General features: G+C 42.3%; 1 protein-coding gene and 1 pseudogene across 2 annotated transcripts; one reads left to right on the forward strand and one right to left on the reverse strand.

Annotated features, from left to right (window-relative positions):
* Positions 1–619: 619 nt before the first annotated feature.
* Positions 620–10,597, reverse strand: LOC123842922 (DNA repair nuclease/redox regulator APEX1-like; annotated as a pseudogene).
* Positions 3,286–16,320, forward strand: CALHM6 (calcium homeostasis modulator family member 6). Of its 2 annotated transcripts, XM_045865370.3 has the most exons (3): positions 3,286–3,301; positions 14,281–14,936; positions 15,804–16,320. In XM_045865370.3, exons 2-3 carry the CDS (start codon positions 14,397–14,399, stop codon positions 16,224–16,226), a joined length of 963 nt encoding a protein of 320 aa, XP_045721326.1. In that variant the 5' UTR covers positions 3,286–3,301; positions 14,281–14,396; the 3' UTR covers positions 16,227–16,320. The 2 variants fall into 2 exon arrangements, with proteins under 2 accessions (XP_045721326.1, XP_045721325.1); XM_045865369.3 differs by lacking the exon at positions 3,286–3,301 and having other exon boundaries at positions 13,735–14,936.
* Positions 16,321–20,103: the final 3,783 nt, after the last annotated feature.

Genomic DNA, 20,103 nt, shown 5'->3' on the forward strand with positions numbered 1-20,103 from the left:
AACTAGAGATGCCCAGCAATTATTATGGGCTACTTCATGAAGCTCAAAATACAACGTTTTAATATTTGCTTTTGATTATTTGAAATGTTCAAAATGCCACATTATAATAATTTAAACTATTGAGTGATGAACATAATCACGTCGAAACTATTAAAGTCTCGCAGCAATTTTTCCTTTAATCTTGTGACACTGAAAAGAGCAAGCAAAAATTTTTTTTGTCAAAGTAGACTTTAAAAAATAAGATAGACTAAAAGACATCCTCATATTTTATTTTATTTATTTTTTTGAAACAATAGCTCTTTATTTTCCTGTGGACAGTTCAAAGGAGGTTTAATATATATATATGTATATATATATGTGTGTGTGTGTATAGATAGATAGATAGATAAAGAGATGCACACACACAGAAAAAGAGAGAAAATCTTGGGTTTAAAGGAAACCTAAGTGTCACTAGAAACCTGATTGAAGGATTCACACTTTTAGAAGGGAAATACAGTGCAGATTTCTCCAGAGAGCAGTTTTTAAAGAAGTTGCCAGAGCGGGGCGGGGGGTGTTACGTTTTAAAGGTAGCTTGTGGGGCTTATTTCCTAGGCTTAAAATAATTTAGGGGAGGTGTCAGTCACAGTGCTAAGTTTAGGGTGACGGGACAGTAGTCACTGCCCAGGGCCTTGGAATGGATCTTGCTGTCACACAGTGCAAGGTAAGAGAGAGGAATCACGGCGCCAACCAACATTTTTGGATTGAGCATTCATCACAGAGGCCCAAAGGGTATATGCATAGGCCACGTTGGGGTGGAGGACCCCAAAGCTGTCAGCCGGTGGCACGGCCTTAGCAATTCCCCAAAGCCTTGACGCTTTTGTGGAGTGAAGCCAGCATTCTTTTCGTTTCCCTTGGGGTAGAGAAGGTGGATTTCTTCATGAGCCACACTGAGGCCCCCACGTAGCGCAAGCGGCTTGCGGGAAGCCAAGCCCTTCAGGAACTCGCAAAAGGCTTCATCCCAGCACACTGCCAGGACTCCAGGCGCGTCAGACCTCCACCTGCTTTGGGTACAGAGGCTGTTCCCAGAACAAATGTGTCAAATTCAGCCACAGTCACTCGGCCTTCCTGATCATGTTCCTCGTCACCAGTGCCATAGGAGGCTTTGAGTGGGTACTGGTGGGGGAGCAGGCCCACACCCTTGTACTCTTCCTTGGCTGAAGGTGCTCACCAGTACTGATGGGATAGTTCAGGCAGCTCTTGAAGTTCAGCTGATAGTGTGTTCTCTGAACAGTTGGTCTCTCCGAGGCACAGGATATCTGGGGGGCTTCTTCCTATACCCAATCTAAACCTTTCTTCTTAATACAGGCTTGAAGCTCATCCACATTCCAGGAGCAGCTCTGGAGTGTGGCCGATTTACCACTGGGTGAGGTTTTCTGATCTGGGGGTGGGGGTCCTCAGACAGAACTGGTGCCTCTCCTGCTGCCTCTTTTTCATTTTTCTTTGCTCCCGCCTTACTCTTCTTGGCGTCCGGCTCAGTATTGGGCTCTTCCCTGTCTTCTGCCACAGCTCCCTTTTCCCCACGCTTTTCCCACTGTAACGAATGCCCTTCTGAACGTGTATCATGTCGCCCACTGAAGCCATATTTTTACTATGTTACCTGCTTGGGTCCCAGCCTGCCTCCTCCTCTAAAAGACATCCCCAAATATTAGAAATTATGACTACTTGTCATAGTTAAGATCCCACAGTATGGCTTACAGAGAGCATAAGAAATAACCATCAGTGCAAAATCAGACTTTTGCGTTTTGTTTCTGGTCTCATCTTATACCCAAACTGTGAGTCACTTTGATTCTTATGAAGTAGAAATGCTTCATAAATGTAAAAGCAAATTATTTACTAATTTCTTAATATTCATCTCTTAACTTAGTGTTATTATCTGGAATGTGCTCTTATTCATAAATGTTTGTGGTTTTTCAGGTGGTTGATATGAATGAAGTCATTGTAAACCTATAATGCTTTCAATTGGCTGGCTATTACTTTATATAAAATAAGCCTACTTTATCACCCTCTCCTAAAGAAGACAAAGGTTCGTCTGAAATAATTATTCCTGGGTGTGGAGATATAAAAGAGTCTAGAAAATATTTCACGATCAGTGCATCTTTCAGACAGCCAATCACTTGTCACTCACATTGCTTTTTAAACCCCAGCATTCTATGGAAGGAACATTGGAACTGTTGTTTTGTTTTGTTTTGTCTTCCAGCTTGGAGGATTTAAACAATGATTTGTTTTTCACTTTTGATTAAATTTTGTCACTTTTTGGTTGAATGTTTATATTTTTGGAGATCACGCCTGTTTCCTTCTAGAACTAGAATTGTGTATTACAGAATGATAGAGTTGAAAGGTACCCTGAAGTTGATCTAGCCCAATTCTCTTGTTTCCCAGTTGAGGAAACACCTCATTTCTTCACTTTTGTGCATATAAAGGCATCACCAAAATCAACGTTGCGTGCTTTGACATTTCCATTGCAAGCTGGACCTACCCTGGGTTGGGGAATAAACAAACAGGGATGGAAACAAGTCTATGATGCCATCAATCCAGCTGTTGGATTGTTCTTCCTCCAAATAATTTCAAGTAAGTTGCAAACTTAAATTCTTGAACTATATTCGTTTATTTCACTGAATAAAGATGGCTGATAATTTGTTTACTAAACTTTCTTTGGTTCTCTGTTAGATGATCAAGTCAAGGGTTAACACCCCATAGAGCACAATAGCCTATTACAGCAGTGAATTAGCGCCCTCTAGCACATTTCGGAGTCACTACTGCTAAAAAAATTTATAAAATATAACTGAAACCACGCTGGGTTCTTTACACAATCTTACTTTAATTCTCACAAAAATTGAATGACATCCATTGAGACAGTTGTGTAAGGAGAGAAAGCTAATATGCAATATGGTGAGGGCTACTTCGGAAGTGAGAAGAGCTGTGGACGGGGAATGACTGACTTTATTGAGTGACACTGTGATGAATAGGAAGAGGCCTGGCCCTCTGGAAGCTCCCCGATTAGGAGAGACACAATTCCTGAAAGGAATGTTGCAATAGGCAACTTAAGAACTACTGCAGAGTTATTATCTTTTTTAATAGTGTGGGAACAAGGAAACAGAACCACTAACTCTGCTTGGGGGTTGTGAGGATAGCTTCAATGAAGAGATGACATTGGACGAAGAATTAAAGGAGAGTAGTTTGCCGGGTGAAGAACAGAGAAACGTCATTCAAAGCAGCAGTAGAAGCAAGTGAAAAGGCACATCATTGAAGAACACTCTGATACGTAAGTATGGGTAATGTAGGAGGTCAGTGCTGTTGGAAACTGGGGTGCATGGGATGGAGTGGACAGAGGTGGCTGGAGCAGGACTGGGATAAGCTTCTATGTCAACAAAGGGAATATGGAACTTGTCCTCTTGATAATGGGAGTAGTGGGGGGTTTTCAACTGGAAAATAGTGTAATTAGATTTCTTTCTTTTTCTGCCTTATAAGTTAAAAAATATAACCCACGGTCAGAAAACTACTAAACTACTAAAACTAAACTAAAAACTACTAAAACAAACATGCTGTGTAAAGCATAGTTATAAGGCAAACACTTCTATACCCTGCACCCTGGTGTAGAAATATAACATTGTGAACACCTGCCCCTTCTTTCTACCCCAATTGTAATCCCATCCAAGCCCCAAAGACAATAGCCACTGTCTTTGTGACTCTTCATCACTACTTTGCTTTTCTTTACTGTTTCATTACTTGTATATACTTCCTCAGAAAATAACATTTTGTTTTAACTGCTTGTGAAGTTTTTATAAATGGAATCACACTTAAAATTTTCTTTGTGTTTGATTTTTACTGCTCCACATAATGTTTGTAACATTCGTCCTTGTTGGTTGTTGCCGTCGCTGCCATTTATTTACTTAAACTTGCTGAACAGCATTCTCCAGTCTGAATATTTTGCAATTTCTCTTGTATGATGCTGTCGGATATTTGTTCTTTGACTTTTTTAAACCAGTTCTTGCCTGACACACATACTATTGCTATGAGCTTTTGTACTTTGTATCCTACTCACATGGGCAGAACAGTTTCTCCAACCTACTTCGATTTCTTCCAGGAAGTTAACTCTGATAGGACTGTGTGGCATCCACCAGAGGGGAGTGAGGTGATAATGGGCTGGTCCACTTTCAGTGAGGGTGGAGAAGAGTTCCGATTGGAGGGATGGCCCCGAGGCAGCATGGAGCTGCACAGGACATGGAGTGGCACCCACAGGTGACCTGAGTTTTCTAGCTTAAAAGACTGATATCCTTACATGACAGAAAAATTCTGGAGGAGAAGTAAGTTTTAGGGGGAAAATGAGTTCTATTGTGGGTTTGAGGTGACTGCTGGACATATAAGCAGAAATGTCTGCTAGGCAATCAGAAAGTCCTATTGAGAACTTAGGAGGGGAGGGCCTGGAGGTGAAGACGTGGAAATGGTAACATACAGTTGGTTGTCAAAGACACGCAAAAAGAGAGTAACAGTCATTGACCGCACTTTCTGACAGGCACTATTCTAAGAATGTTACATGTATCTCAAGAAACACAAGCGTTGGGGCAGATGTGGAGAAAAAGGAGCCCTCTTGCACTGCTGGTGGGAATGCAAACTGGTGCAGCCACTGTGGAAAACAGTACGGAGGTTCCTCAAAAAGTTAAAAAATAGAGCTACCTTATGACCCAGGAACCACACTACTAAGTATTTACCCAAAGAATATGCAAACACTAATTTGAAAGGATACATGCGCCCCTATGTTTATTGAAGCATTATTTACAATAGCTGAACTATGGAAGCAGCCCAAGTGTCCACTGATGGATGAGTGGATGAAGAAGAGGTGGTATATATACACAATGGAATATGATTCAGCCATAAAAAAGAATGAAATCTTGTCATCTGCAACGACATGGATGGAGTTAGACAGTATAATGCTAAGGAAAATAAGTCAGAGAAAGACAAATACCATATGAGCTCACTCATACGTGAAATTTAAGAAACAAAACAAATGAACAAAGGAAAAAGAGAGAGAGACAAACCAAGAAACAAACTCTTAACTATAGAGAACAAACTGAGGCTTAGCAGAGGGGAGGTGGGTGATGGGATGGAGGAAAGAGCTGATGGGGATTAAGAGTGCACTGATGAGCACCGAGCAATGTATAGAATTATTGAATCACTATATTGTATGCCTGAAACTAATAGAACACTGTTTGTTAGCTCCACTGGAATTTAAAAAAAAAACTTAATAAAATTAAAAAAAAAGAATGTTACATCTATCAACTCATCTAATCTTCACAACTACCCAAGGAGTCATAGAATACTATTATTTTCATTTTACAGATGAAAGAACCGAGGCACAGAGAGGTCGAAAGCTTGCCCAAGGTCACACATCTAGCTAGTGGTGCCTCCAAGAGGAGATTATTCAGGTAGTGTAGGTGGAAAGGATTGAATTTTGGTGAGTACCAAAATCAATGGTTGTGAGGAGGAGCCTGGCAAGGATACTTAGCCAAACAGTCCCCAAGTTAGGAGGAGAGCTAGGAGAGTGTCATTAATAGCCGAACTGAAGTTAACTGGATAAGTTACGTCAGGTGCCTGGCTGGGGGGGTCAGGTGGAGTGCCAAAGTGGAGTCATAGCCAAGCTGGAGCCTACGTGTCAACAAAACCTATTCCTGCTTGGCTCATTGCTTCCAAGAAAGGAGATGAACTCTTTTTAAGGAATCTAATAATAAAATATAGAAAAATAGTTATTTACCTTTGGTTGCAGTCTACAGCTAAAGTCAAAAGAAAAGTCCCTCCCTTGAGAAATTCAGCTAAGTATGGTGGGAGAAGCTGGTAGAGAAATGCGGCTGGTAGTGGGGAAGGTGAGTGCTAGATACCAGACAGCTCTGCTGAGTAAACAAGCTGAGCTGGGCAGGAAGGAGGAAGTTGTGGGAGAGTCCCTACTCTGCCGGCACCTGCCTCTCCGCCACCCCCCACTGTGGCTTGGTCACTCTGATGCAAGTGAGTGGGGGTGGGTGTCCAGATGGCCCTTCAGCTGTACCTGGAACCTGTCCCATGGCCTTATCTTCTCCATGGTCTTGTCCTCATCCTCCCTGGAAAGATTTACCTTCTGTTTGTCACAAGGTTGGCAATTCAAGATGCTCAGGTAGGCAGGATCTCTGTAGAAGGGTTCAAGTTCTTAGCTGAACAAAGTAGACATGATGCTGACTCTGCAGTAGTTCATTTATTCATTCATTCATTCATCCATTCATTGACTGATTCACTCGTTACAACCACAGATATTTACTGAACACCTATAAGGTCCTGGGCACTAGACTAAGACCTGTGTAACCAAAAAGGGATTAAATCAAGCATGATCCTTGCCTTCATGAAACATATAATCTAGTTGGGGAGATGAAAAAATAGTAAGTAACAAATAAAAGATTATAAAACTGTCATATGTAATAAGAAGACAAATAGGAGGCTGCAAAAGATTAAGGGGTGATGGGTGAATTTAGAAAAATTGATCATACAGCACATGGTAGACTTCACATGCTCATGCTTGTCCAGTTCTCTTTGCCTTTAATGCATAGGAGAGGACCATACTGCCCCTTTCCCTTATAGTTTAGTGGAGGCTTTTGACTAGTTCGGACCAAATACTGGTATTTAATGCAGGACACTTCCATGATAAAAATAATTTCTCATCTTCCCCACTGTCTGCCCCATTTCTCCACTATCTCCCATACCCACACATAAGGGAATGAATTAAGGGAGGGGGTTTTCTTTTTACTTTAGTTATAGACAACAACAAAGAGGAAATAACTTTTTCTATATTTTATTATTAGGTTTCTTAAGGAAGTTTTACTTCCTTTCCGAAAATATGTGGCATTAGTTTAGCAGTCTCATGGTGAGCAGCCTGGAAACTGGAGGATAGAGAGACCCAATTCTTATTTGGCTGCTAATAAAACTAACTCCTGCATTAATTTGGAAAGATTATATAGCTAAAGAAAATGTTTCCTGTGGTGTCCTGGCGCCGTTCCTCCACTGTGCATTGCCTGGGGGGGGACAGATTAATCCATTATTGTTAGTTCATGGTTCTGTAGCTCAAGATGGGCCACGTGAAGACCTGATGTAGAGAGTGCCACACACTACCCAGACTCTGGACTGTGAGTTCCATGTTTGGACTTCTGGTTTGTTTCTTTTGGGAAGAAGGTTAGTGACTTCTGGAGTGGGAAGAAGAGTGAAACAAAAGAATGGTCTGTAGTAGAACTAATGATCATTCCTTTCCTTCTGGCAAATGGTAAGGTTACATGTCCTTGTCCCCTTGCAGTAAGGTGGACCACGAGACTGTGCTGAAGTATTTAATGGCTACTGTGAGACCACCCCCCACTGCCCCCGGAGCTAGGGATCTCGATGGAGCCTCTTTTACAAGAGCACTAATCCCATTTATGAGGACTCCACCCTCAAGACATAAGCACCTCAGAATGGCCCCACTTACTAATACCATCATTTTGGGGGGTTAGATTTTCAACATATGAATTTGGGGGGGACATATTCTGACCATAGCACTGTCTGAAATGAACAGGAAGAAGGAACAGAAAATGCCCTGGAGACAGGGTGTTATGGAATTATCCAAACCTTGCCAAGATGCAAATGTTGCCTAGGAGAAGAATGTAGACACAGAGATGACGATCTATATGTTCATCTTTGAAAAGCAATCTCTAAAGAGCGGAGAGTTACTCCTTAAAGGAGCAGAGTATTGAGCCCCCAGAGCTGGAGCAAGGAGAGTACAGGGTTCCTAAGAAGGCCAAGACTTCCAGCTGGAAGACAGTGGTGTCCCTCCGACCTGGTTTTCTGGTTGCCCTGAAGATTATGTGTCAGTGTGTATAGATGAGAAACCATTTCAATTCAGTAATGAACTCCCAAAGCACTTTCTAATATCTGCCCCAACTCCCTCCTCTTATGGGAAGAAAATAATAACACTTTAAAGGCATTTCCTTTCTTTTCTTATTGGTCTTGCAACTTGATAATAGTCAGGAAAGGGATCCTGGGATAAATTGGATTTCTTTCTACTAGGAGTCACTTCCCCCCCCAACACTCTGTTGCTCAGTCAGGAGCAGTTCCCAGCCTACATTAAACAGTATCTAAACATTTTTATTTTTCTTTTATTTTTTAAAAAATATTTTATTTATTTGTCAAAGAGACAGAGAGAGCACAAGCAGGGGGAGTGGCAGGCAGAGGGAGAAGCAGGCTCCCCGCTGAACAAGGAGCCCGATTTGGGACTCGATCTCAGAACCCTGAGCCAAAGGAAGCTGCTTAACCAACTGAGCCACCCAGGCATCCCGTGATACAATTAAACAATATCTAAACTCATCAAATACATTGGTTTTTTGGATTTCCCCCATACATTGATAGTTTTTAATGAAGCTAGACCAAAAGAGGTAACTCCTAGAAACTCAGGAAAAACTTGTCTGGATCAACATTTAAAAGAAGTGATGGTGGTTTCTAAACTGCTGGGAACTGAACTTCCTGCTGTCCTTCAAAAGCTCCACAATCTAACCACTCACTCACCCACCTCCATTCTTCTCCACCTGCCTTTCCTCTCTGCCTTGTTTCTATGCCAATAATGGGTACATAGAAGACCCTACAGAGCACAGTTGAAGCCTTCTCTGAAGGAGGCAGAGGGTCCTTCCATCTTGTTTCATGCAGGACTTGGGTAAATGCCACCCAACCCCACCTTTCCATTTGATCTTTTCCTCTTCTCCTCCTACTGCTTTTTGCCATCTTCCAGTTCTCAAACACTCAGTTTCTTTATCTTCTATATTCTTCAAACACAGTCTCTCACTAGGATTTATTACTTTTGGCAAGAAGAGGTGAATTGTTGGCATTTCAGGTTCAGGGAGCAACCCTTCGTATAAGCTCTGTGTGCAGAGAAGGAAAGACAAAGAAGAGCCTGGGAAATCGCCTCTTCCCAGATTTCTTCTTCAGAGATTCTTCATTAGATCAAAACATTTCATGTATTTTTTAATTGGAGAAGGAACATAAGCATGTTTAAAAAAAAGACAAACACTAAAGAAAGGTGTGCAACTAGTCTCTCCCTGTATTCATTCACAACCCTCTCCTTACTTCTCAGAGGTAAGCATTTGACATATTTTTTAATCTTGTAGAGTATCATACACATCAGCAAGAGACGTACATACATTTTCTTTTTCTTTTCTTTTCTTACATGAATGTATGGCATGCAGTGTTTTTGTTTACCTTTTCCAATTAACATGTCAACTTTGTCTTTTCACCCACACCAGCACATACAGATCTACCTCAATCATATGCACCTATTTTGTATTCCATTGCATAGATGTGAATGTTTTAAATATGCAGCATATCTCATGTGATACATTTTTTTTTAATTTCATTTATTTATTTTTAAGTAATCTCTACACCCACTGTGGGGCTCGAACTCACAACCCTGAGATCAAGAGTTGCATGCTCTACCAACTGAGCCAGCCAGGCACCCCTCATGTGACATATTCTTTTTTTTTTTAATATTTTATTTTTTTATTTGACAGAGACACAGTGAGAGAGGGAACACAAGCAGGAGGAGTGGGAGAGGGAGAAGCAGGCCTCTGGCTGAGCAGGAAGCCCGATGTGGGGCTCGATCCCAGGACCCTGGGATCCTGACCTGAGCCGAAGGCAGATGCTTAACGACTGAGCCACCCAGGCGCCCCTCATGTGACATATTCTTTTAGGGAAGATCTTCCACAACATTTTAAGTTCTCCATTGAGTTAATGTGAATTTTTGAGATTTGGCAATGATGTCATTGCCAAATTTAAGACAATCCAAATTTCCTCCTATTAAATTACTTTTAATTTGAAGAAATAATTTGAAGAAATCCAAATTTCCTCCTATTAAATTACTTTTTTCTTTATTCTTGTCCTTTAATCTTGTTATTTATTATTATCTTTGGAAATCCAAATCTTTGATCATAGTTCACAAACTAGTAAACCAAATTTGACAGCAGGGGGACTGGACTTGTGATGAAGAAAAGTATAAGTAAGTGGCCATTGACAATGAAGCTCTAGCATATATTAAAACCACCTGTGAAATAATTTGAGTCAATGGAAAAACATAATGTAATTTACCAAAATTCCTAATAGACATTTTTTTGTTTGCTTTTTTTTTGTGTGGTTTTATACCTTTACTTGACAATCAGCGATTAGTTCTCATCCACATTAACTGTAGATTTTTGAAAGTGGTGATAGGTACACAGGTAACCAATGGATAGAGCTTGTTTGGTGAATCTTCATCCTCATATTGTTTTCTGGACAACCACACACAGATGAACATTCCTTATTCCTTTGACCCAGACAGCTTTGTTGAGCCTGGTGTCAATGTGTACATCTGGAGTTCCCACCTCCTTCATGGCAAATTTCCGGATCTCTCTGAGTGCCCGAGGGGCACGCTTCTTGAAACCCACTCATAGATGCACTTGTGAATGTTGATGTGAATGTATTCTCTGGTCAATACCTCGTTGATGGCAGAATGACCCTTCTTCTTCTCGCCACCCGTCTTTGTGGGAGCCATTCTGCTGGGTCCTGGTTGGAAAGGAAGATAGACATGGGTTTTAAAAGCCATGGAAGGATGGGCACCACCCACGCCTTCTACTGGGTGGCTCAGTCGGTTGAGCATCAACTCTTGATTTTGTCTTGGGTCATGATCTCAGGGTTGTGGGACTGAGCCCCATGTTGGGCTCCATGCTCAGCACGGAGTCTGCTTAAGATTCTCTCTCCCTCTGCCCCCCACACCCCTTGCTTGCACTCTCTCGAAAAAAAAAAAAAAGAAAAAAAAAGAACCATGGAAGGAACACTAGAACCTTTACAGACTCATTGTGTCAGACGATGATGAGAATGATGACAACAGTGATGACCGCAAAGACTGGCCACATCTAGGTTCTTAGGGGTAAAATAATCATCTTTTGTAAAAAAAAAAATTTTTTTTAGTGTGTGAATCAGTGAATATTTAAAATTTTATGATAGGTTTAGAAAATCATGCTAAGAAAAGGGGAAAATAATCTGTAAAAAGATTACTTGAAATGTCATGGGATTACCATTTAACAAATGACATTCCTGTGTCAGGGAAAGGGTCTGATCTTTCCCTCCTTCTGCTTTATACTTCCACTGGAAGAATTTTTATAAGCATTCAAAAATCTTAAGATAATAACGGGTTCAGATTTTCAAATACATACATAAACAATATATCCATACATAATAATGCACAGAAAGGTATTCTCTAAGATTAAGAGTGTTAGATCTAAATTTACTTGTTATTTTTGGCATCTAAAGTTGTGTCTTGCACATGGTGGATACTTAAAATACAGATGAATTTTGATTTGATTTTATTCTTACGGGTGGATCTTGGGCCAGGATCGACACCTTGCTAGAATCTAGAAGTCATATTCCAAGCAAGGTCATACCATTAGTCTGAGTTCTCATGAAGACTACAGAGAATAACGTTTGAGAGCTAGCTCACTTGAAGACGACTACAAGGAACTTTTAGGTTTACAGTGTGAAATTCTTTCAAGAGTTTCTCTTCCTTTCTTTTCCACGAATTTTTTTGAGGTTTCTGAAACCCATTCCTGACAGCAATAATGATAGTGCTGAGAAACAAAGTACTACAGTTAAAACAAAACAAACAAACAAAACCCATAACAATTGGTTTTCCAATGTGCTTGCCATGAGAATCTCTCACTCATTTTTTTTTTTTTAAAGATTTTATTTATTTGATAGAGAGAGAGACGAGGAGAGAGGGAACACAAGCATGGGGAATGGGAGAGGGAGAAGCAGGCTTCCCACAGAGCAGGGAGCCCGATGCGGGGCTCGATCCCAGGACCCTGGGATCATGACTTGAGCCGAAAGCAGACGCTTAACGACTGAGCCACCCAGGCGCCCTCTCACTCATTTTTTAAAAGTTGAAGTAAATTGATGTTAAATTATAGATTTTCAAAAGTGTAAAGGTCTTTCAAATTTATTTAGTCTACTCTCAAGAAAAAATTCTTCAATCCTCCCCACACCGTTGATATATTATTCTATTTCCGCTAAGTACTGAACTTCTCAGCAATGTCTTCTCCAGACAGAACTGGGTATAAAGGGCTGAGCAATCTTCAAGACTTAGAACTAGAACTTAGAACTAGAGCCATCCACTACTTCAGTGATGGCAGGGGTAGATGTCACGTACTAGACTCATCTGCTGGTACTGGGAGAAAATTCAGACTGGCTGGCAGAACCCAGACTCTCACAATTACAGTAACCTGTAGTAAGTACGGAGTGATCATTGGTATCTGGGAGATCCATGATTGGGGGAGCACAGTGGTGGCAACCCCAGGAGGTAGTGTTTGGAGACACAAGCTGATAGGATAATCAGGTCAGGATGCGGCTCAGTCTGTAATGAGTTTCAGGGGCAGGGTTGCAAACCACATATCTGGTCTATAGAGCCCCTAAACCTGACCTTACACCTGCAGCTCTGCCCTCATGATGTGCCAACTTCCTTCTCACCTTTAATGTTCCATCACTTTGGCTTTCTTTCCAACCACAGACTGCTAAGTTCCCTTGCACCCCAGGGCCTTGCTCATTCACATTTATCCTTAAATGTCCTCTCCTTACAAAGGCTTTCTCAGGATACTCTCTACCACGTGATTCCACTTTAATTACTTTCATAACCTTGAGGAGTTTCCTCCTCATTATCTATCCTCGCTAGTACAAGCTCAATGAAAGGAAGGTCTCTGTCTTGTTCCTTATTGTACCCAATAATACCAGGCACTTTTATAGGTTCTATCATATTCTGGGAGCTTATTAAACATTTAAATGAATGATTGAATGAAAAATGAACTCATTAAAACTGTTAACAAATGAATTACTTTAGCTGGGATAGGAGAGTGACAAGATGGAAGTTTCTGTAACTAAAAATATTTGAAGCCAAATCCTTGATGAAATAACAGGAGCTAGGGAGGAGCTGTCACCAGATGCAAAAGTCTTAATAAATGAAGGGAATGAACTCAGATGGCAGGAGTGAGGAGGGGGAGGAGGTTGTGCTGAATAGCTTGAGCCTCAGTGGAGAATAAACTGTTAGAAGAGAACAGAAAAGCCTGGGTTTGGACATTGTAATGGGAGAATGCCAGCCAACCCTCCCTCTTGTTTTGAGAAATGTGTTACTCAAGAAGACAGAAGGGCACATTTTAGTTACATTACAGGTAAGGGAGAGTTGGATAAAGCCATCTGCGTAAAGGTTGTGGATATAGTGAGATTTGTTCATGACGGTATATAGAAAGTGTGGAGCAGGGAGGCAACATCTTTAGGAGATGTGTGGTGGGATTAAAGAAGAGTCTAGCAGTAAGAGGGACAGAGTCAGCTGAGGGACAAGGGAAGCAAAAAAAAATTTTTTTTTTGAGGTGTAGAAATAAAGCAGAAATGACATGCCTCAAATAGGGAGCTTGGCTGCAAGTTTACAGGAAGCCTGGCAGTACCCTGTTTAATCTCAGAGAAGAGGGCCCTAACTGTCCTGTATGACAATTTGGACTCACACAGAGAGAACAGCTTTTCATCAAAATGCTACAGAATGGTGGTTTTGTACCAGGTACTGGTAGTGGGAGGGAGCTATGTCGTCCAGGTAGTGACAGTGTTAGGACATACCTGGGGGACTAAGAGGCAGAAGCCAGTACACTATGTTCAGTCTAACGCCCTGTGGGAGATCAGAGGAGAGAACAGTCAGTGTGAACGAGGCTGGTGATTCTGTCCAGAAGGGGCACAGGAAGAGGACAGAAGATCGTGGGCGTCCTAGAACTTGAGCTGGGCTTTGTTGTGATTTAGCTTATGAAAGAGAAACCAGGAATTTGTCCTCGAGTAATGTTTCCTGTAACTGCCTAGTTTTTTTGTAATCGTTTGGGTCTGAGAGTTGGCTTCGGAAGGAAGGTGGCTGCAGTAGGGGAAAATCTGGCGTTTTCCGTTTACGCCAGTAAAATTTAATACACTCTTATCGGGTAGCTGCACTGAATCAGGAAGGGTAAGTGAGGGAAGTCCCTGGTTTCTCATCAGTTGGGTGGAAACAAAGGTAACCATTCCATGGAGTCTCTCCTCAGTCAGGTTCCTGAATTGTGAGAAGAAGGTCACGAGTGATCTTGAGAGGTCAATGGGTGTATCGGCCAGAGTTGGTTTGCTTGAAATAAGAAAGCGAAAGCTCACGGAGGCCCAAGAAGTCCCCTTCCCCCCTGTCAGGAAGCTGCCGCTGAGCAGAGTGGAAAGCCCTAGACCTCAGCCCACGCAAACCGCTGGAGGAGCAGGGCCGTGAAGACGCAGAAGCTTCCAGGCCTGTCCACGGCGCCCCGGGGGGTATGAGGCCCATGGATAAGTTGTGGACGGTGCTAGACGTGCACCTCAAGCATCACAGCACGCTGGGCTACGGCCTGGTGACCCTCCTGACGGCGGGCGGGGAGCGCCTGTTCTCCACCGTCGTGTTCCAGTGTCCCTGCAGCGCCACCTGGAACCTGCCCTACGGCCTGGTCTTCCTGCTGGTGCCGGCGCTGGCCCTCTTCCTGCTGGGCTACCTGCTCAACGCGCGCACCTGGCGCCTGCTGACCGGCTGCTGCGCGCGCAGCGCCCGCCCGCGGGGCTGCGGCGCGGGGCTGCGGGGCGCGCTGGTGTGCGCGCAGCTCAGCTACGCCGCCGCGCTCGCGCCGCTCACCTGGGTGGCCGTGGCGCTGCTCGGCGGCGCCTTCTACGAGTGCGCCGCCAGCGGGAGCGTCCCCCTGGCGCGGCGCCTGTGTCGGGGCCGCGAGCCCACCTGCGAGGCCCAGCTGCCGCTGGCGCCCTGCCGCCAGGCCCGGGAGTCCGACGCGCAGGACCTGCTGAAGGAGCTCAAGGCCCAGTCGCAGGTCAGCCGTGGGGAGCGCGGGAGAGGGGCCGGGGGAGGTGCAAGCGGGGTGCCCTGGCTCCAGACGCAGGGCGCGGGAAGACAGACTAGCCTGGCGGCGATTTCAGTAACACGAATGAAAAGGAGGGAAGGCGCGCGGACAGCTGCAGGCTCCTGCTGTGGGCCGGATACCGCGCCAGGCCCTTGACCTCCGATCCCGCATTATCCTCTTGATACACCATGTGCAGGTCGAGGTGTCTGTCCAGCCGGAAGAAAGCAGATTTGTTACAATGAAATGGGTTGTCCTGGCTCTAAAGCCACCACCCCACCCTGCTGCTGGGCATATAAAGCCCAGAGGTTCTTGAAAATGAATGCTTGTTTCTTTGGATCTGCCGAAATTCCACGTTTTGAATTCTAGCGGAGTGATATATAGGCCCCTCTCTGGGCCCTTGACATGACTTGGGAAATGAGCTGTCAAGCAGTTCTACCGAGGGGTTTGGGAGGTTACAGGCACTTCTTTCTCCTAAGAGACTAAGACCTACAACTGTTGCTTGATCATCATCATCACTGTGAGTAGTTCAAACTCTATGTAAGAAGTTTTAAATTTGGGGGCGCCTGGGTGGCCCAGTTGGTTAAACGTCGGCTTAGGTCATGATTCCAGGGTCCGGGGATGGAGCCCTGGGTGAAGCTCCCTGCTCAGCGGGGATTCTGCTTCTCCCTCTCCCTCTACCCCTAACCCCTGCTCGTGCGTGTGCCCTCTCTCTTGCGTGCGTGTGCACTCTCGCTCTCAAATAAATAAAATCTTTTTTAAAAAGGATTTTAATCTTTTTTTTTTTTTTTTTTTAATAAAAAGTGTGACTAAATTGCTGTTTTGTTGTGTTTTCCTAAGGTGCTGGGCTGGATCCTGATAGCAGTTGTCATCATCTTCCTTCTGATTTTTACCTCTGTCTCCCGATGCCTATCTCCAGTTAGTTTTCTGCAGTTGAAATTCTGGAAAATCTATTTGGAACAGGAGCAGCAGATCCTTAAAAGTCAGGCCACAGAGCATGCAACGGAATTGGCAAAAGAGAATATTAAATGTTTCTTTGAGTGCGCACATCCGAAGGAATCCAACACCCCCAGCATTAAAGACTGGCAGCAAATTTCATCACTATATACTTTCAATCCAAAGGAGCAGTACTACAGCATGTTGCACAAATATGTTAACAGAAAAGAGAAGAGTCATAGTATCAGATCTAACGAAGGAGATGCAGTGATTCCTGGTCTTGGCTTTGTAGATACACCTGGTATGAACATTACTGCTGGGTTATGACCTTATTAATGAATACGGGGAAAGTTCTTTTGAGTTTTCGCTTCCGGGGAAAGTTCTTTTGAGTTTTCGCTTCATTAAAAAAACACAAACTTTGGTATTGTTTGTGACTGCTCTTTTTTCGATTTCTCAAATTGTGGAAACAATTTTAAATCAAATAAAAAATTAGAACTTTACCTATGTATTAGATTAATTATAAAAAAGGAAGCAAAGTCTAGTGATTCACTCAAAGTGACAAACTGGAACTAGGTCAGAAGTTTTATATACCTAGTCTACGGTCCTTTTCACTGTATAATAGTGCTGTCAAATAAAAGACTTCAATAGCAAAAACTGAAAGAACAAATGAACTTCTGACCTTTCTTTTAGGTTATCTGATGTTAATTTCAAATTCACTGTCTTGCAGATAACACCTTATTTGGAACATTAAAATACTGGCATTTTACGGCTCTAATGTGGTTGCTGAACAAAAACCCAAAATATTATCCCCAAAAAAGAAAGTAAAATTAAAAAATACAAGATATGAAAAACTAGGATAATTGCAAGCAAAACTGTTGGTTTTTGCTTGCAGGATCGGAGGGAAAATTTTAAAGCATTTTATCATGGGGAATTTCAAATATGCCCAAAAGTAGAGAGGACAGTGTTATGAACCCCTGTAGAGTATTACACAGCTTCGACAGAGTACAGAAGTCCGATAAAACCCACACCATACAAATAAATATAGAAATACAGATTGTGACCTGGTTTAGAGTATGGGAGGGGACTAAAGAAATCTGTGAGAAACTGCAACCCGAAAAATAGCAGAGCATTTCCGTTTGCACAACAGCATGGAAAGGACTGAGGTCAGAAAGATCTTAGCACAGTTGGAAGCCTTAAAGGTGACCAGAAGAGATGAAGCAAGGGACAGGTCATGCAGCTCCTTGAAGTCATGCAAAGGAGTTTGGTATTCATGCCATGAGCAATTTAGGAAGATTGTTCTGATATTCTTGTGGAAAAAGCCATGGCGGGGAAGAGGGAGAGCCAACATGGAAATGGAGAGACTGATCAGGGCGCCCCTGCAACGAAAAGAGGTGGGAGTGAACTTGAACTGGGTTGATGGTGATGAAAACAGAAGTAGAGAGGTTCAAGGTGGATTTTGATCACAGACATGATAGGCTTTGTTGATGGAGAGGATGCAAAGATTTATTGAGAACAATAGCGTCTGTAGACAAAATTCTGTTGCTTGACAATACCAGGGGACATTAGATTGTCATTTGTGCACATCTCCCAAATTTATGGCTGTTTTGTATATTTTTAAAAAGAAGGCATGAAAATTGTAAACTGTAAAGGAATTGAGCACTGGTTCTATTTAGCCCTTCTTCCCCTCTCGACAGTTCTCTGTGTTGGCCTCTATTTGCCCTTTGTTGCACAGGATCATTTAAAAGAACTAACCAGTCAGCAGAACTGAATATCCTGTTGTGGAAACCTATTGCGGAGTCATATAGTACACGAAAGTTGACAGCAGAAACTGCATGATCAGTTTCTTTCTATGCTTACTTTTATTTTGCTTCCTTTATTTCATTTTCCCATTTTTTTTGTATATTCTTCTCTTTCAGTATCCCCCCTCACCCCAATCCATCCCTGGTCTGCCATTTGTCCTTCCATCTTCAAAAGTATAGTCTCCATTTTGTCGACTTAGGCTCCACTTTCTCTTGCACAATATTAATTATTGTTAAAGTATATATGCTTAAGAGAAAACACGATAATGGTAGAGAGCTGTGCGAAGTAAAAAGTACCTCACTCCTTTGCAATATATTTTTACCAGAGGAAGTCATGTACTCTGTGTCTACACAAATATTATCGTACTCTAAATGTGGTTATGCAACTTTTTCACATAAAATATCATTGTTCCATATCCATATGTAACAATTCCCCTCATAAAAAAATTACTGCACGGTGTTCTACTGATTAGTGGGATATGATCCCTTTTTTGTTAAAAAATACACATGCAAATATGCACATGCGTTCATATAAAGTATATACATAAAGTCTATAAATCTGTCAATTTTGGTCAATTCTCAAGACTAAGGGAGAGGCAGAGGAATGAGGCAGAGGAATTTTTCTTTAAACTTCATGTGTTTTTGATTTTTTGATTTTTTTTTTTTTTTGGTAATGAATGATAAATGTTACCTGTATAATTAGAAAAGGTTAAAAAGAACCCTTACAAACGTGTAGGGCTTTGCAGTCTACAGGAAGTTTTATGTTTCTCTTCATTTCTGTTTCACAAGTCTGTGGGATACCCGGGAAGCCCATCACTCACACTTCCAAGTGAGGAATTGAAGGTTAGAGTGGTTACATTACCAGTCCAAGGTCATACAGTCAGTTGAAGGTGGAACTAAAGCCAGGGGACTGAGTCTATCTGGATCACATGGTTCAAAGTGGCCACTTAGTGTTTTTATTAGTGGGCCAGGTTTTTCCCTTTTAAGCCCACCTGCCCTCATGGGCAGAAAAGATGCAGATGTTCTTAGTGACTCTTAGTATTTTTCATCTTGTTCAGGAACTTGTCAACTGCTGATAGATGAGACCACTTTGAATAAACATAATGATATCAGGACACAGCAGTTAGTTCATGGTGGGAACACGGTCACCACTGTTTGGTAGGACACACTACTCTGAGAAGCCTGGCCCCAGATGGACACATCATGGGCTCACAAGCATTTCTACACTTGGTGTATACAGTGGATCCTTGAACAATTGGGGCTTAGAAGGGCTGACCCCCACACAGTCGAAAATCCATGTATAACTTTTGACTCCCCCCAAACTTAACTACTAATAACCTATTGTTGACTGGAAGCATTAATGATAACATAAACAGTCGGTTAACATGTATTTTGTATGTTCTATGTATTATTTGCTGTAGTCTTACAATAAAATAATCTAGAGAAAAGAATGTTGAGAAAATCCTAAGGAAGAGAAAATATATTTACAGTATTGTACCATATTGAAAAAATCTGCACATAGGTGGACCTGTGCAATTCACATCTATGTTGTTCCAGGGCCAACTGTATTTATTTGCCTGCTCACCAAATGATTCTTTATAATCACCCTGACTTCATGCCGCCCTAAAGGCTTAACTTTAGAAGAGATTCAGACACGGGACCTGCTAATAATATTTGCTTTGAAACAACCATATTGTTCTAAGAGATGATTCTGCACTGTGATGAGTTCGGTAAGATGATACAATTTACAGAGCATGATAAGAGGAGGCGTGGTCTCTTTGCTCCTCTCAAAGCCATGTGTACATATATCAATCAATGTTCTACAGACTGATTAAAGAAGCAAGCCCTGGGGAAGCATCTGCAAATAGACTTAGCCCCCTACACAAATGTCTCTGGCTGGAAAACATCTCGAAACCCCTAAGTTTCACAACACCTTATCTACCAGGTGGCCTATTGTAAAGAACTCTTCCTAAGACGAAAGATGGAGAAACGCTCCCTGAGTCAGCCCCAGCTGCGGCCGCCACCGTCTGTTTCGTCAGTGGCAAACTCCCACTGAGTGCCTATCATGTGTCAAACACTGGGTCTGCCCTGCAAGCTAAGCCTTCAGTTGATCTTTTGTCTCTACCTCTTCATTGCCTCCTTATGAAATCTCTCTTGTGAATTGCAATGTAAGGACCGTGGAATTGATTATATGACATTCTTATCTAAGGCAAGAAAACGGAATCAAAAAAGGGATACGGTCTGTCAAGACCCTTTGCCACAAGGAACAAAACATTAAAAACTTCCAAATGAAAGAAATTTCTATAAGATTGGGCAATTTATTGTCATTTAAAAAATTGTGGAATATCCAACACAGCGAAGAGTATATGAAACATTTGTGTACATTTTACAGAATAATTACACGG

Source organism: Mirounga angustirostris, unplaced genomic scaffold, assembly GCF_029215605.1.
Source record: "Mirounga angustirostris isolate CCGP_5_RB_7025 unplaced genomic scaffold, mMirAng1.0.hap1 SCAF_8, whole genome shotgun sequence".
Classification (NCBI taxonomy): Eukaryota; Metazoa; Chordata; class Mammalia; order Carnivora; family Phocidae; genus Mirounga; species Mirounga angustirostris.

Bases quoted from the DNA above. Each gene is read 5' to 3' on its own strand.
- CALHM6 (XM_045865370.3), top strand. From the start codon at position 14,397: ATGAGGCCCATGGATAAGTTGTGGACGGTGCTAGACGTGCACCTCAAG. The intron at 14,937-15,803 runs GTCAGCCGTGGG...TGTTTTCCTAAG, and splicing joins AGCTCAAGGCCCAGTCGCAG to GTGCTGGGCTGGATCCTGAT.